Here is a 16,917-nt window from a genome sequence, read left to right on the forward strand (position 1 = left end):
TCCATTAGGAATTTAGAAAGCAAGTGGGTCCTCTATGAAACTCCTGTCTCTACAGAAAGGTCTCCCCTAGCTCTTCATACCTTTGTCCCGTTGCATTCTACCTTGATTCTAATCTGATTTTCCTTTTGTGCTTCATCCATGTAGTCAGTGATAGAGTGAATCTTGCTACTGAACATTGTTGTGCTTTTGAAAATTTATATGAAACCTGCTTTTGCTGGTACCTTTGCCACTGATTCTTTAAGTGACCTAAACCACTCATTTGTTACACCATGTTTTTCCTGTTCTGAAGAATACACATCTAAAAGTTCTTTTCTAACATCAGTCCTAACATTTTAGTGCACCAAATGGTGGAAACAAGTAAGTGATATTTAGAGTTTATTCTTGCATTATTAAAAAAAAACAGCAGGAGGTATTGCTGAATATGACAGTTCCACACTTATAACAAAAATGTCAGTTATAAAAATAAAAACACCTCTACATAAATATAAATAAACATAAATAAAAATAAAATAAATAAATATAAAACAACATAGCTATTATACTATTGCCAAAATAGAAAAATTATTTAATGGAGACCACTGGCTGTGTCCAAGATAAAATTAGGAAGTAATTCCTAATGAATGATACACACTGCTGATAAAAGTAAAAGTTGAGGTTTTCCAACAGATGAAGTAAAGGCTATTTGCAAAAAAAAAAAAAAAAATAAAAACACAGAAAACTAAGGCAGGAAAACCTATCTCTTAATACCATTTTTTGCTTCTGTCATTTACTAATTTTATGTATCTTAGGTACACCTATGAGGTCATCATAGTTTCCTTTCCCATAATAATATAACCTGACATACCCTGAACCATCTAACCTGAAAGAACCTGTTTACAGTTAGAAAGAAACAATACCTGAAAGCTGTTAGGCCAGTTAGAACTTTGCTCTTATTAGGCTGAAGATGGTTAGTCTTTATTTTTCTTTTGACAAAACAATTTTTCAAAAATTAGCTACTCCATTACTGTGGTAGAGAAGTCATTATCTAAGATATTCACTCGCACTGGGAACTGCGAACCCTGCCAGCCATCTCTCTGTGCCTGGGAAGATCATGGAACAGATCCTCCTAGAAGCTGGAAGCAGGAAGGACAGGGAGGTCACCTGAGACACCAGCACAGCTTCACCAAGAGCAAGTCCTGCCTGACCAACCCAGTGGCCTGCTATGATGGAGTCTACATCAGTGGACGGGAAGGGCTACAGATCTCCAGAACTGTGTAAAGCCTTTGACAACAGAGCCCCACCACATCATCTGTCTAAACTGGAGACAGATGGATTTAACAGGATTGCTAGATGGATAAGAAATCGGTTGGACAGTCTCCCATCCAGAGGGTAGTGGTGAATGGTTTAGGGCCCTGATGGACATCAGTGTCAAGGGGCCAGTGTTATTTAATATCTTCATCAGTAACACAGACAAAGGGATCAAGTGCACCCTCAGCAAGTTTGAAGATGGCACCGAGCTGAGTGATGCTGTTGACATGCCTAAGGAATGCCATCCAGAGGGACTTGGACAAACTCAGGAACCGGGCCCATGGAAATCCCATGAGATATAACAAGACCAAGTGCAAGGTGCTGCACCCTGAGTTGGGGAAACCCCCAGTATCAACACAGGATGGGGGATGAACAGACCTCTTGAGGGTGCTGGTGGATGAGAGGCTGGACATGACCATGAATAAAGGTTGAAAAAAGAGATTAAATTTCAAGAAGTCACATTAAAAAAGTCTAAAAAAATATATATATATAAAAAAATCACACTTCATGTGATAGGAGGAAATCATTACACTCATATACTAATTAGAAGTTTTTATTTTATCTGTTTCACCTGCTGCCAGCTGTGGGTGCAGTTTCTTTAAGGTGCTGAGAAGGCTTTTACATGGCTTTTTAGGAAACTGCTTCCAGCTGATGCTCTTCTTATCATCTGATCTAAAACACAGGAAAGACAAAGAAGGACATATAAAATACAGATAGTAGAAAAAAGAATAATGCCAACAGCCTTAAGTTGCTTCATTTATAGAAGACAGTACCTTCAAATAATTTTGAAATCTTGTCCCTATACCTATTTGTTAAAAAAAAAAATTGGGACTGACATAACTCAGAATTTCATTTCTTCAGATACAGAACAGTATAAAGTGAGTAATGAGTAGAGTTTTCTCCTGACTGCAAGGAGGATCTACCTTCAGATCTGATTTAGACTTTATAGACAATTTCCCCTTCAGATTTTTTATCAGCCTTGCTTCTATGATTAAACACACTCTTCTTTCTATATGAGATTATTATACAAAGTCTATACTAGCATAATCCTGCCGCACCACTGCTGATACAAATAAAGGTAGTTCTGGTATAACATGTTACTGAAAGGGGCCAGATCAGTCTGGGAACTTGATGGTCACACAGTACTTTTTTATATGTCTATAGCAACCCAGTCCCATCTTCACAGTCTAACAGGTACTAGAAAGACTGGGAATTCAGTTCACAGTTGGAAAATGATTGTTGATTAAGCAGTGGGGTAAATTGCCTAAAGAGATGTTCATCTTTAAGGAGTACAACACATACAATGCTACACCTTCTTTAAGCAGTTGGACATAAATAAAGAGTAGAGAATAAATCCCAAGAACTCCTATGCCTCTTTCTGGAAGGCAGGAGATGGGAGAGAATTGCTCTGACAGAGACTATAAAAAACCTCTTTGCTATGAAACCTTACCAGTTATTACTACCCAAGCTGATACTTGCACTAGTTGTTTTTGCACTTTGCATCTGTGAAGTATTTGTTCCATTATTTGCTTTATTGGCATGAACACAGAAATATCTTAGGAAGGAAGCCAAATTTCTGGAGTTAAAGAAAAATTCCATGCTCATGGATACCTTTGTGCATTCTTTCCCCACAATAATGGCATGCCTATAAACAATATAAATGGTACCATTCCAAAAGTGACAGGAAAAAAATCCTGCTGAGAAAATAAAAGAAACTCTCAAATCTTTACCCTATAAAGACTAGTTAACTTTGAAAGCTCATTAAGTATCTCATTAAGTATCAGAAAGAGTTAAGAAAACAAATCAAAAGCAATAAGAAAGATGCTGAATGAATAAAAGATCTTTAATATTTTTTAATATAACTTAAGAAAGGTAGCAATACACTTGCTCTAGAAAGACACTAGGCAAACTGATGTACCAGAAAATATCTAATTTTCCCGAAGTTATTTTTCTTTTAAGCACTCTTTCCAAGTCAGCAACACTGCTGTTAAATACTTTTGCACCTAAACAAGCAAACAACTAAATCCAGCACTATCACATTCCAATAGAACTAAAAAGGGGCAGAAACTGAAGTGGATAAAACTAAATGGAAAAAAAAAATAAATCTTTCACTAATACTAATAAATCTTTCACTAATTCACTAATAACACAGTATTTTCATAATTCTGTATTATCTTCAACACAAAGCGCTTTATGGAGATTTAGGCTTACCTACACACCCCCAGAACTGAAAGATACACTCACTGCCAGGTTAAAAATGCTTTATAACACAGGTACCAATACCTCATATTTACCAAAGTCAAATGTTACAGATAACAAACTCCTCAGGAAATTAAACATGTTGTATAGACTGGATAAATGCGAAATGGGTGGGAAAGCCTTTCCAGTTGACTGCCTCGTAAGAGGTCAGCCACTAGGAAATTTTTAGTTCAACAGCCAATCCAAGTAATGCTGGTACTTGGTCTTTCTAACGGTCCTAAAAGCATCTTGACATCCTTATCTCCCTGCAAAATCTCCTGGTTTTTTCTCTTCTTTTCTGCAATACAATCCTCAACTTCCACGCTACTTATGAACAAAAATACTGAGGTATTTCTCCCTGCAAATATCTTCAAGTGAGTAAGTTCTGTCATGACTTCCTTCAATATTTTTTCTTTCACAACACCTAGAACTATTCTCTTGGTGGCATACTTTGTTACAAACTGATGAAAATGCTTTTTGAAGTATTTTCAATGGAGACTTAGGGGAAGGAGAAAAAAAAAAGCCAGATAAAAAAATAAACACAATTTGCTCCACTGTGTGATGCTACTAACAAAGCAAAGCATGTCAGTAATGTAAAGGAAGCATTGGCATCAGTAGAGGAAGGGTCCTTCTGAGACAGTAAAAATCAAGAAAGCATTTCACTGATCCACAGATCAATTTACTAACTATAACTCAAGTGAGTAAAAAAAAAAAGTCAAGAGTTAAAAAATTACATGATGAGATAAGTAAAACTAAATGTTCACAGAGAAAAGATGTGTACTTGATTTAGTGATGATCACCCTCATCTTGAACTAGCTTGGATATGTCTTTCTATTTATGATCTAGTTAAAAATGGAAAGGTAAACACCTGAAAAAGCTGCTTTTTCATTTCTGTTATTTTTACACACATTATAGAAACCCAGAAGAATTATTCTGAATTACCCTGTCCTAGAAGGAGCAGAGAAACTGTTCAAGGAATACTTCAATTAAAGAAAAGTACTAAAAATACAATAATTAAGTCAAAATATATTTAGAATTGATGTAGTGAAGACACCAAATTTTGCATGAATGGTCTCACAAAAATGTGGTCATGGTAACTTCAGAAAAACTTCTTTACTAACACTAACATAAAGTAGCCCCAGTGCAAAACAGTATCAAGAGTTATTATGGAAGATCCTTAAGTATTCATATTCATGTAGGTTGGAAAAGACCTTTAAGATCTTCAACCACTTATGTAACACTGCCATGACCACCACAAAACCATGTCCACCACTAAACCAAGCACTGCATCCACATGTCTTTTAAATACCCCCTAAGGCTGGTGACTCAGCCACTGCTTCGAGCAGTCCATTCCAATGCTGGACCATGAGTGAAGAAAGTTTTCCTGCTATTTAATCTAAAGGTCCCCATGCTGCAACTTGAGGCCACTTCCTTTCATCCTGCTGCTTGTTACCTTGGAGAAGAGACCGACCTCCACCTGGCTACAAACTCCTTTCAGGCAGCTGTAGAGAGTGATAAGGTCTCCCCACACTAGCCCAGCTCCCTCAGCTGCTCCTCACAACTCTTGTGCTTCAGACCCTCGATCACCTTGTCTGGACATGCTCCAGCACCTCAATGTTTTCCATCTTGTGAAGGGACCAGAACTGAACACAGAACTTTGGATATGGCCTTGCCAGCACCCAGCACAGGGGGACAATCCTTTCTCTAGTTACTTACCATTGTTACTAAATCTATAGCATCACATTTTTATAGAAAGTGGGAAGTACTCATCCTTGACTAACTAAGTTCTTATTTACTTCAAAGCTTTAGAAATGAGGGAAAAAAAGGGGACAGTAAGAAACAAACCATGTTGGAGCAAACAGTGCTTAACAATTTTGTCTCCTGAGCATTTCAGCCATCTCTTCATCTACAGAAAAATGTAAAATGCCCATAGAACTTACATGTAGACCATGTTTGTGTCTAAGTCAATGCACACAATATCCTGTGGTGGATCGTACAGATCAAAGTATCGTGAATCAACTCCAACAATAAATGGAAGAGGTGCACTGAGTACGGTGGCCAGAGACAAAGGACAGAGGGGGATATATGGACATTGCCACTGAAATGGAAATATCATCTGAAGGAAAAATTAAATGAAATAAATGCATTAAAACAAAACAACAGATACTGTACAAGAAAAAACAAGAAGTTACAAGCAGCACATTGAAATGAAATTACTAAAAGCTTTGTAACACTATCAGAAAATGCCCCTAGGTTTGTTACTTTAATACAGTATAACTCTCAGTTAGCTATGCAAAAATTAAGATCTTTCTAAGCGTTACTATCTAGGGCAGTTGAACTAAATGCTATTTCTGGGAAAAATGACCATTTAGTACGACAGCCAATTTAACTTAAAGCCTTGTCACAACTGTGGTGTTTAAATCAATTTCTCTCACTGCTGTACAAAACTTTGTACTTACAGCTACTACAGCTTCAGCAACTCCTGTCAACACAGCTGGTCTAAGGGAATGGAGGAGGATCTTGCCTTCTAGTAATACAAAGAGTAACAGAGTGGCACAGTTTTCTGGTCCAAGATTCATGAGCAGTGTGCTAAAGTTTGCTCCGCTAAGGAGTGGATGGGAAGGGAGAAGAAAAGAAAAATGTTACAGGCTTTAAAAAAAAAATTCACTGCTATCTAACTTCAGACAACTGTCAATGTTTGGGATCAACCAGTTGAATGGTGCTAATACACATCAAATACCCACCTATCTAACTAATAGGTGGGTATAATGTCATTTTAAGGCTTGTACTACCCCAAAGAAACCTAAATTTGAATTCTATTGCTAAAGAAACATACACTAAACCATGCTACAGCTAAATTTATGCTGTTAACAACACTCTCTCTCAGAGATGCATGGCATCTTGTCCTCATAACACCAAAGCAAATCAAATTGCTAATTCAAACAAAAAGAACACCAGCAGTTTCATATGATGAGTTACCTCACACAAGAATCTTGAGCTAGAGTACCCATTTGATCTTAGAATCACAGTATAAATCTCCTGTATGAGTCAAAATAAATCCATCATTCTGAAAGCAACATGCTTTTAGTTTCTACAATTTAGCCTCCATTCAATTTGTTGTGACTGTACACATTCAGGTATAGTAATGACATCTATGAGTACAAGGGTATAAAATCTGTCCTTAAAAACACTGATACATGTTGCTTTGCAATTTAGTGCCTGGCTGCAATTTTTCACCTAAGTGCTTGTGTAACAAATGTGATTAGGGATTATTCTGCATAAAGAATATTATATGATAATGTTTTGGGGTGAAAAAGGGAGAATAGGAGAATATTTTCGTTTTTAACTTGAAACCATGGATGAATGGAAGTGTTGAAATAAAACCACATGTCACAATCATAGCGAGGTCTAACCCAGAAGATGCAGGCAACATCCACAGAGACTGCATCAACCTTCAAGCACAAATACCAATTTTTAGGTATAATTTTGAATTCCCAAAATGTTTGCACACTTGTGCAGTCATGGATTTCACCTAACTGCTTAATGTTACTGTCTCTTTTGGATGGATCCAAAAAAGGGAAAAAAAAATCAAGACAGCAGTCTCTAAGTTATTAAGTTTTGCTTACTACACTGGTTCTGAAAATATAAAATCTTTAAACATGGGTAATTTTTTTCTCCTCACAAATGCCTTACAATTTCTTTAGCATTCCTGGGATAATCTGGCAATTCATCTTTATTACAGGATAATAGTGATATTATGCTTCCACGAGGAGCATATGTCTGTCAAGACAAGACTGTGTAACATCATAAATGCATATTGACCTTCCTGTTTATAACATCTCATGATATTGCACTAATATTTGACTTCCTTCTACAACTGACTCCTGCTTGCCTCTGATTTTTTTAAGTAGCATACATTTAAAGCATTAATAATGATACCTTAATGGCAATGGTGTAGAAACTGGCTGTGACAATATTAATGCATCATGGGCAGAAAGCTGAAACACATAAAGCAGTATGTGATTGACATGAACAATCCCAAAGTTAATACAGTATAACATTCCAATATAAATATGTATCCACAGTCTCATAAACTGCCTGGCATACAAACACAGTGCCTTTGGGACTTGAGCTCACTAAGTGAACAGAGCTCATATTAGTCACTGAAACAATTCTGAGAATTACAGGAAATCCGCCATGACTCAGCACTGAGCATGTAACTGGTGCTAGATGATTAAACAGAGAAGCACAAGAGGCAGTGCCCCAGGGGACTAACCTCTGACCCACAGAGGTGGGTGGACAAGTGAGGGGAAGACAGAAAACAACCCTGCCACTGAGGTAATGCAAATGGTGCCTATAAAATGAAAGCATAATACATGGCAGATATTTCAAAAGTGCAAGTAGGACACGTCTGCCATCCACACCACCTGAAGTATGAAACAATTTGTTTCCTTTGCTAAATTGTCCCAGGTTTTTATCAATGAGAGAGAAGGCCAGCCCATCCAGCTCCCCTCTCCCTTCCAGAAGGTGTGTACTCAAAGCCAAGTAAAAAAAAAAAAAAAAAAAAAAAAAAAGGATGAAACCAAGATGGTGAAGGTTTGATGTTGCTGTAGCTTAAAATGGAAGAAAATGGATGAAAAAAAAGGTTTTGCTTACCTGCACAAGAATCCTTGGCCTTTGTGGTGAAGGGAAAGGTATATTGTGCATAAAATGGGATATATGCCTGCAAAGAAGACAAGACATTAGAAAGACCACACCAGGGAGTAATGAAGTACTGAAAAAAATGTTGACCATATTTTAGAATTAATATGGTAGCAGTATTAAGATTTCTTTACTGTTTTGATAAGTCTAAGAGCCTATTTATTCAAGCTGAAATGAAGAAGCTTCATTCAGTCAATTGCATGCTTGAAAATTAATACTCACAGCTTCAGATATGTAAGCAAAATATAAGAATATACTGGCATTTAGGCAAGCCACTTAAAATCCCAGACAGCCTAACCCTGTTCTACAGTTTCTAAAAGAGATTCTGCTGACAGAAAGTATATACCTCACTGCCGGATGTCTTAACAGTTTTGAAGGTAACATCATTTTTCAGCCAATTTTCAGGACCATGACAAGCATCCTCTGCAGAGCTTGCACACACATATTCATAGACAATGTGCATTGGCTGCAGTGCTTGGAAGCAGACACAAGGTATTTACTGCTAATGTACAGCATTCCTGAGCTTATATTTATTAAGCTAAAACACAGGACTGCAAATGTGGCATGTATCACAGCTCAGCCTGTTCTTGATGTAGCTAAAAGAAAGGTGTACAAGCTTGACATATTCTAAAAAAGACCCAGACTAAAATCCAGTTAGCTTTGCTGGCGTTGGAAGAGCCAGTACTGTCAAACAGAAGTAGCATTAATTTCTATCAATACAACATAAACTAAACAGTGCAAACAGGATGATGGATGAAGTAAAGCAACTAAGCAACTGTGACATGCACAAATCACATGATTTCTTGAGCTTGTAACTACATTCCCACATCAACTTGAAAAATGTTTTACATACTTTTCAATGGGAAGAGGATGAGGTCCAGAGACAGAGAGTTTGTAGATGAACATAAGAAATTTTCGAAATGCTTCAAAGAAAGGCCAGTGTGAGAGAAGGCAGATGCATTTGTTTGAATTGATGGACTTGGAAGTAATCACTTTTCTCTCTACAGTTGTCAGAAGACCCAGCTGTGATTGCTGTTTTTCCGTTAGCAGCTCCCGGGGATAAGGTTCATAAAACTGGATAGCAGCACCGTAAACCTAAAAGATGAAGAAAAAACAGCTAAACAGGCCCAGTACTTAACAGGAATATGGGCTAGAACTTTTGATACATCTTCAAGTCTTTGGAGCTTGCACACGCTACAGCACTTTTGCTGGTACTTTATAAAATTACTTTATTTATGTAACATGCATGAAGCAACCCTATAAACAAAATGCCTTGAACTCTCTTCCTCATTTTCACTGCACCTTCCTCAACAAAGTAGTCATACTCAATGGAAAGGGAAGGAACCAAACCTTCATTTTGTGACAAAACCTCATCCATTAATTATCTGGGTAAAAAACACCCCTAAAATTTCAAACACAAAGCCTCGTGAAATGTTTCTGTTCAGAAAATTCCCCTATCATTACCAAACCGAACAATAAAAGTATTTTAGCTTTGACTTCCCTCATTTTATCATGTATACAAGATAAAAGCCTCTTCTAACATTCCTTCCCTATTTATCTGTGTTTCATAACTGTGTTATTCTGGCAATCTTAGCAAAAATAAATAAGGATGAAAAACAGTAGCAGCTACTGCAATCCTCCTTGCAAAAAAAAGTATTAATATTTTGGAAAAATGTGTTTTTTTCTGTTTGGAAATAGAGAAGTATGTAAATTTTTCTCTTAGGGGAGTGAGACAGAGTGGAAGTAGAGCTGTTATCACCAACAGAGCCAATCTACTTTTACTACAGAGCTAATCACATGTTTTTACAGAGAGCCAATCACACATTACTATCACTTACTCCCTCATACAGCTCACACACATACACCCAGCTGGCAAGTTTACAAAGAGCTGGGAGACCAACCCTAAGCAAAGCCTCCCTTGCTTCTTCAGAAGTACCTCTTCTACCTTCCCACCTGCAATCCAAGTCATATAACATGTTTTTAGTGCCTTTGTGTGCTGAGGGCCTTATACAGGTTCAGCATACAAATCAGAATGTTAGAAGACAGAATTCAGTCATTCTGAATCTATCCCTTCGTGCAAATTCAACAATTTCACAACAGTGATGAAAAACATCACCAAGTCTTGGAAGCTCATTGGAGTCCACATCCTACCTCTCAGTGCACACTTTCCCTCTCCCTGCCTTCCTGCTTTATGGTAACTAGTTTCCAATTCACATGCAGAGATATGTACAGAGCCCCATTACATAAAGTCACATGCCCTGTTGTATACAGTCACACAGAAATGTCTTTTAAGGCAACCATGGTAACTGTAGAATTTGCTACATTGCTAACACATGTGTTAAGTTATTTTTAATAAACAGACTACATTTCCATTCCCATTACATGAAAGAACAGGGTTCTGCGAGCTTTGGTTTTAAGTGTATGGTTCAGCCTACATAGGATTAAACAGCACATACTCTTCCAGCTGCTTCCTGCTTTGGCTCAACTTCATCTTACATGAAGGCTTAAGAAATATAATTTTATAAGGGAAGTATTAGACAATCTATTTTTCAAACACAGAAGAAACAGGCCCCGTCTATCTCCATAACAGCCATCTGAAATAAAAGCAAAAACACAGTATGGAGCCACACCTTTTCTGCAGAAGAGCAGGTCAGTACAAATGTTGAGAACACTGGTAGCGGATATTTGGTTTGAGGGTCCCAGCACTCAATAGTAGCTCCCATAGGAAGGCAGAAGAGGGGTACGGAATCTGACAGTGGAAATGATTCATAGTTCTCTTGAGGATATCTGAAAATTAAGCCTCAAAAACAGAAAAAAGGAAAGTAAGCACATTTTCTCTGTAAGCCCTAAATACTGCACACAATGTATTTACCACAAAATATAGCTACATCTGACTTTATTACTTTTTTACCTGAACTTTGTAACTGCATATTATATCTCCAAAGAGAAGATCTTTCATCTGACAGTAAGACTAAGCCACCCAAATAGCAATCATTTGAAAATAATGTATGAATACTGAAGTTATCCTTTGAGCTATTACACTTTTAGTAACGGCTCAAAAACAGTACATAGTGAAGATTTTTTTATCAAACCAGTTGTGAGGTACTTGTGCTATTTAAATGTACCACTGAAATAGATTTTAACAGAAATTCTTATGAAGAAAGTGATAGTTTAGTGTAAAAACAGCAGTAATACCTTCATTGAAAATAGGATGAACTAGCTGACTGTCTGCATTCTCTGCTACTCCATATATCTAACTCTTGCTGGTAGAAAAAAGGCACACATCCATGGGTTTACTGCTGCTGCTCACCTTGCTTGTTCTGTGGTACACCAACTTCATTATCTATTCTTTCAACTTCTATTTGGTAATTTACTCCTTTCAAAGGCATTTGGTGCACTTACTGCTCAGCAGAAATGCTTCTGAAAGTTTTTTTGGGCTTCTTCAGAAACAAAAAATAATCTGTGGCAATGCATTAAAAACCTTTGAAAAGCCACATTTGTCATTTATTGTTCAGAAAGTTTTTCACTCTCAAGTAAGTAAGAAGAGCATAGTTGTAGATTTGAAGTGAAGAAACATATTTAACTTTCAAATTACACAGAAGATGTTTAGACACAGACTGAAATACAAGTAAGCCTGAACAGGTTTTTCCATTATCACCAATACAAGAAATATGAATTATTTTCTTACACCTGTAGTGTTTGCTAAGACAAAAGTTTTCTAAAGATCCTCAGTTAGCAAGCCTGTCATGATAAGAACTAAAATAATAAAGAAAAATGTCATTCCCTTTTTCTTTTTTTCCCCTTGGAAAAAGTAAGGAGAGCAAAGTAGGCATTCTAGAAGCTGATTCCAGCTGACATCCTCCAGGACCAGTATTCTGACAGACAGCACTTAAATTTTTTGAATTACTTTATTTTGACAAGGCATTTGAATCCTTTTGCTAACATGTGAAGACCGCTTCTAAAATTACTTACCAGCTTTATATGCTAAAGAGTTAGAAGCTGGCACAGACTTCTTGTAACAAAGGTATACACTGGAACCCCACTGAAAGACACAAGTTTCCTCTCAGAACCAGCAAAGATGACAAACAGAAATCAAGCATTTGAATATACTCCCTTTACAAAGAAATCAGACATTTTAACAAAAAACATTACAGAATAAAATGACCAGCTGGCTGCTGAGTGCATGTAAATGACAAAAATGAGAATTCACCCTTCTCTCATTTTTTAGACATTACAGGATTTACATAAAATAACTTGACCATATACCACCACATTTGACATCTGACCTATTTCAACGAAAGAACAGGCAAAAGTGAAGCAGATTAATTCCCACCTTCATGTCTCCTTGGTTATTTAAAAGTAGACTCCTATGGGGACTTCACTATAAGAAGTAAAGTTCTAATGATCATAATTTATAATTTGAAGCTTTTATTGTACTTCTATAAACTGGTTATTGACATAGTGTTTTTGCAGTTTGACTAAATATACTGTACTATTCAAAAAGACTCATTTATTCTACTGCAAGTAAACTAAATGCAAAGCAGACTAAATAAAAGAGAACCAATTAAAGCAAAGCACACTGAGAAACTCTAAGCAGCAATTATCATCCTTACAATACCCTAAGTAACAGTGACACTATGATTAACTAAGAAAAAAGTGTTTCTGATTCATCCCAAGTATTAGCATCCCCAAAGCGTTTCTGGCACCAAGCAAGGGTTGTGAACACCAAATGGTGTGGGAGAGACAACAATAAAAAAATCTAAAACCTCATTGCAGTACTCATAAATAGCACGAATACACATGAATATGCAAACTGAAGTAGTGAGTAATCAGTATGAAACAGTAATTTCCAGCATGAAAGGAAATCAGAGCAACAAAACCTACAAAACTGACATCTCACACATGGTATAAAGAATGAAGGAATTGTGATGTTGTGATAGAACAAAATTACAATAGCACTAAGAAGAGTTCAAGGAGCTCCTCCTTTAAACATATGTGTTGGGCTAAAAAAGAAAAAAGAAGGAAAAATAAGTTTATAGACACTCACCATACCACAATTTAAATTCTTATCCACTTTACAGAAAGTGTGAGGAGGGGTTTCCCCTTTGCTGGTAACAATAACACAGATATCAGTCACTGCCAGCGAGTTCTGAGGTCGCACTGGAGGGGCCCTTCTGTAGGTGATGAAGATGCGTTGCGAAGAAGCCGAGCTGTTGTTAACATTAGCGCAACGACCATACGGAGTGGCTTGAATCACCTCACAGCCCGAAATGATGCGCTCCTTCCCTTCATAGAGAACTCTGCACGCAGGAAGGAAACACTATTATATGCATTCAAATAGATACAAAGTTACTTGAATGAATTGGGAGAAACTGTCCATCCATTAGCAACCTATGCCATCATTGCAACATTTTGACATGCATCTCTTATATTGTCTTTAATCATGAAGCACTTGAGGTTGAAGGAAGTGCTCAGAAGTATTTAAATTCATACTGAACTCTCTGTGGGAATATATCAGGGTTACAGAAAAATAAAATCAGGCCAAATTGAAAAGGATTTAGTTATAGAGCTAGTTGGAATGCAGCACTATCAATGAAAAATAAATACAAATTCCACTTAAATTGCCTGCACATATGGTAGTAGATAATTTAATCACTAAAATGCCTGCTAAGTCTTCTAAAGCTTGATTTTTTTCTGTGTTTTTTATTAAGTATTTTTTGGGCTTGGGAGGAATTTTTGTTTATTTGTTTTTTAAATAAATATTTTTTTACAACAGAGGATAGAAGTTTGTGACAATGAGGCAAGAAGACAAATACTTTTTCCCACAGTAAATGAAGAAATTGTAAGTACAGTTGACTATACTCCTGAAATGAGGATATGTCTTACATGGCTGTAAAGCAACATTCATGTGGTGCATGGCTCTTTTTCTTTTTGCAAGATCACTAATTTAGATCATAATCCTAGCAAAAAATCCTTTACAGCTTCACAGCAGCTAAATAAGCTATAACATTTCTTTACCTAACAGAAAGCTATTAGAAAGTCACTGTGAGAAAAAATGTGGAAGTCAAAACATACAACTGAACATTTTTAATGTACAGATGCTATTACAGGGCTTTATCTCCCATTCCACACCCAAACAAATGGCTCCATTTACTTGGTTCTCTTAGTGTGTACAGAGTACTTGTCACCTTCAAATCAGTTTTTGTCATAACAAGACTTAGGATAAAGGTAACACATTAAACCTTTTTACTTCGTGATATCCACCTTCTCACTTGTATTGCCTCACAATGTTAAAATAAAAAATAACCAGGCAATACATATTTACTGTCCAAAAATACCTTTGGTTAAAGGTTTGACAGACTAGTACTAAATATGCATTTGAAAACTTCAAAAGTCATGCATCTAAACTAAAATAAGAGTCTTTTCATATCTAACAATCCTCAGAACTTTAAAGAAAAATAAAATTAAACCTCCAAATTTACTTAAAGACTATTTCCATCATTAAATTTAAATACACAAATTACTACTTTTTATTATGATTCAACAGATAAAGCATAAATCTTGTCATAGTATTGATGACAGACATGAATTACAGTCATAGAATACTTTAAAAAAGTAAAGAAATCACATGAGTTGGGTCTATATTTATGTAGCTACCAGGCTGCCAATCTATAAAGCTAGTTCATGGAGTACAATATTCAATAATGGTTTCAGTTGTAAAGACTCTATCAGACTTGGTACATTTAAAACAATGTGTACACCTGAGTTCAAAACCAGCCTAATACCAGCATTTCCAAGTTGTAGCATCAGTGGTAATGTACACTACCTACTGTTTCAAGACATTTGTAGAGAAAGTACATGTAATTGAACTACTTCTAAACTAAGTCATGCTCTGGAAGAACACGTATTTTGTTCTTTTTATTGGGTTACCTCCTCTGTAAAGTTAAAAAACCTCCAACAAAACAGAACCCAAACAACTACAATGGCAGCAGCTCTCAGGCCACATCCATTGTGTGTAAGTAGTTTGAATGAACTCTTCACATCACTGTCTCACATAAATCAGAAGAAAATACTAACAGAGCAGTCTCCAATAAAAGTTTCATTTCAGTTTTACTTCAGCTCCATGTATTTTAAATAAAATAAAAATTATGAATTTATTCTAGAAACATTTCTCAGCTGTCGGCTTATAAGAAAGAACACAGCATTAATCAGACTGTTCCAGCATTCGAATTTTCAAGTACTCTAAGAAAAGTAAGTGATCAAGACTTTTATCAGTAGGGTCACCTCTCACAAAAAGAAAATGAAAACAACACACACCTCTGCACATATACTAGGGAAGTATTATTAAACCCACACTATTTCCTAACTTCATGCATAGTTCCAAACTTACGGTATGATGCTGTATCTGCAGCTACCATCCATGAATCACTCAAATTAAACAATGGTTTTAATGATTCAGAGAAAACATTAAGATGTGATGCATGAAATACTGAACATGACACCCTGTATATACAATGTCCTCTCTGACAGGGTATGTTTATTTCTACTTGTTTCAACTTCCAAGTGTCTGCCTTTGATTAATTAGTACTGATCACAGTTAGACTTGTTTCCTGCCTTTTTACATTTATAGTTTGGTCTCAATCCTAAGTACACATTATTTGCTACATTATTCTATCAATGTCAATACAGTTTAATTTCAAGCAAAATATAAACCAGTTTCCTCTAGATGTTTGGTCCTTTTCAAGAAAGACCAAAAGAACCTTATCTTCTCATTGTAAGACTGTTTGGCATTGCATGTGCAAGTTCTCTCACGCCCAGTTTTACTGATTTAAAAGTATACTTCAATGCATCAGGTAACAGAGTTTAGAAAGAAGAAATACAATCTGTAGCTGTTGAGCTAAAAACCTTAAACCATAGAAAACTTTGCTTCTGGAAAACCATTTCAAAACAGCCAGACTTTTGTGACTTGCATTTGTCTAAGACTGCTGTCCAGTTTCACTCCTCCTTCTCTAGGTCCAAACACAGTTCTGTCTCTCACAGCTCTTAGGCAAAATGTGTCTTTGTAACATCTCTTCCTCTCTCATTTTGCAAGAATTGAATAATAAAGAAATTTATATAAATATTGTAAGCTTAGGAAAGTGGTGGATCAAGCAAATGGAAAAGACTTATAGACTGATTTATCTTTTATTTCTACTGCCATCTCTAATACTATTTGTCTGAACAAGCAAGTTACTAGTTACATCATTATTACCCTATGCTGCCCTAAACATTCAGCTGCAGTTGTCACAGTGGTGGGATTAAAGAACAATTGAAGATGCTGGCTGTTAAGAACATCTTCCAGTTTCTATTACCCTTCTTGAAATTTGAGTTCATTTTCTTTTTCGAAATACATCTCTGATGAAGAGGATCATTTGTTAATTCATATGCCTGCAGACACTTGCAGAAATCAGGTGTATAGAATCACAATGGTCCTTAGCACAGACACCCTAAGCAAATTAAAGCCTCCCATACCATGTTAAAAAAAAAATCAGAATTACAAGAATCTCTGCTTCAGACAAGAAGTCTCATATTCTTTCTTTTCTATACTATGTGTTATGAATTGCAAAACCACTTGTACTTTACAAAAAACATTTTTCTGTCAGGTTTTTCTTCCATGTAAGAAAGATGTGCTGGAGCTCTAACAGGTTCCTA

The 16,917-nt window shown here is 36.3% G+C and overlaps 1 protein-coding gene across 4 annotated transcripts in view; it reads right to left on the reverse strand.

Annotated features, from left to right (window-relative positions):
- The window catches only part of DENND4C (DENN domain containing 4C), a 72,297-nt gene that overhangs the window by 32,817 nt on the left and 22,563 nt on the right, over positions 1-16,917 (reverse strand). For all 4 annotated transcript variants that reach the window (XM_086867578.1, XM_086867577.1, XM_086867579.1 and 1 more), the window contains 9 exons: positions 13,274-13,526; positions 12,199-12,268; positions 10,857-11,026; positions 9,080-9,321; positions 8,182-8,248; positions 7,465-7,523; positions 5,985-6,129; positions 5,466-5,641; positions 1,859-1,959 (listed from right to left, as the gene is read on the reverse strand). In XM_086867578.1, the coding sequence (XP_086723704.1) occupies positions 1,859-1,959; positions 5,466-5,641; positions 5,985-6,129; positions 7,465-7,523; positions 8,182-8,248; positions 9,080-9,321; positions 10,857-11,026; positions 12,199-12,268; positions 13,274-13,526 (1,283 nt within the window). The remainder of the gene's footprint in view (positions 1-1,858; positions 1,960-5,465; positions 5,642-5,984; positions 6,130-7,464; positions 7,524-8,181; positions 8,249-9,079; positions 9,322-10,856; positions 11,027-12,198; positions 12,269-13,273; positions 13,527-16,917) is intronic.

The sequence above is a fragment of the Cyanistes caeruleus genome, chromosome Z, assembly GCF_971803275.1.
Source record: "Cyanistes caeruleus chromosome Z, bCyaCae1.hap1.1, whole genome shotgun sequence".
NCBI classification, from domain to species: domain Eukaryota; kingdom Metazoa; phylum Chordata; class Aves; order Passeriformes; family Paridae; genus Cyanistes; species Cyanistes caeruleus.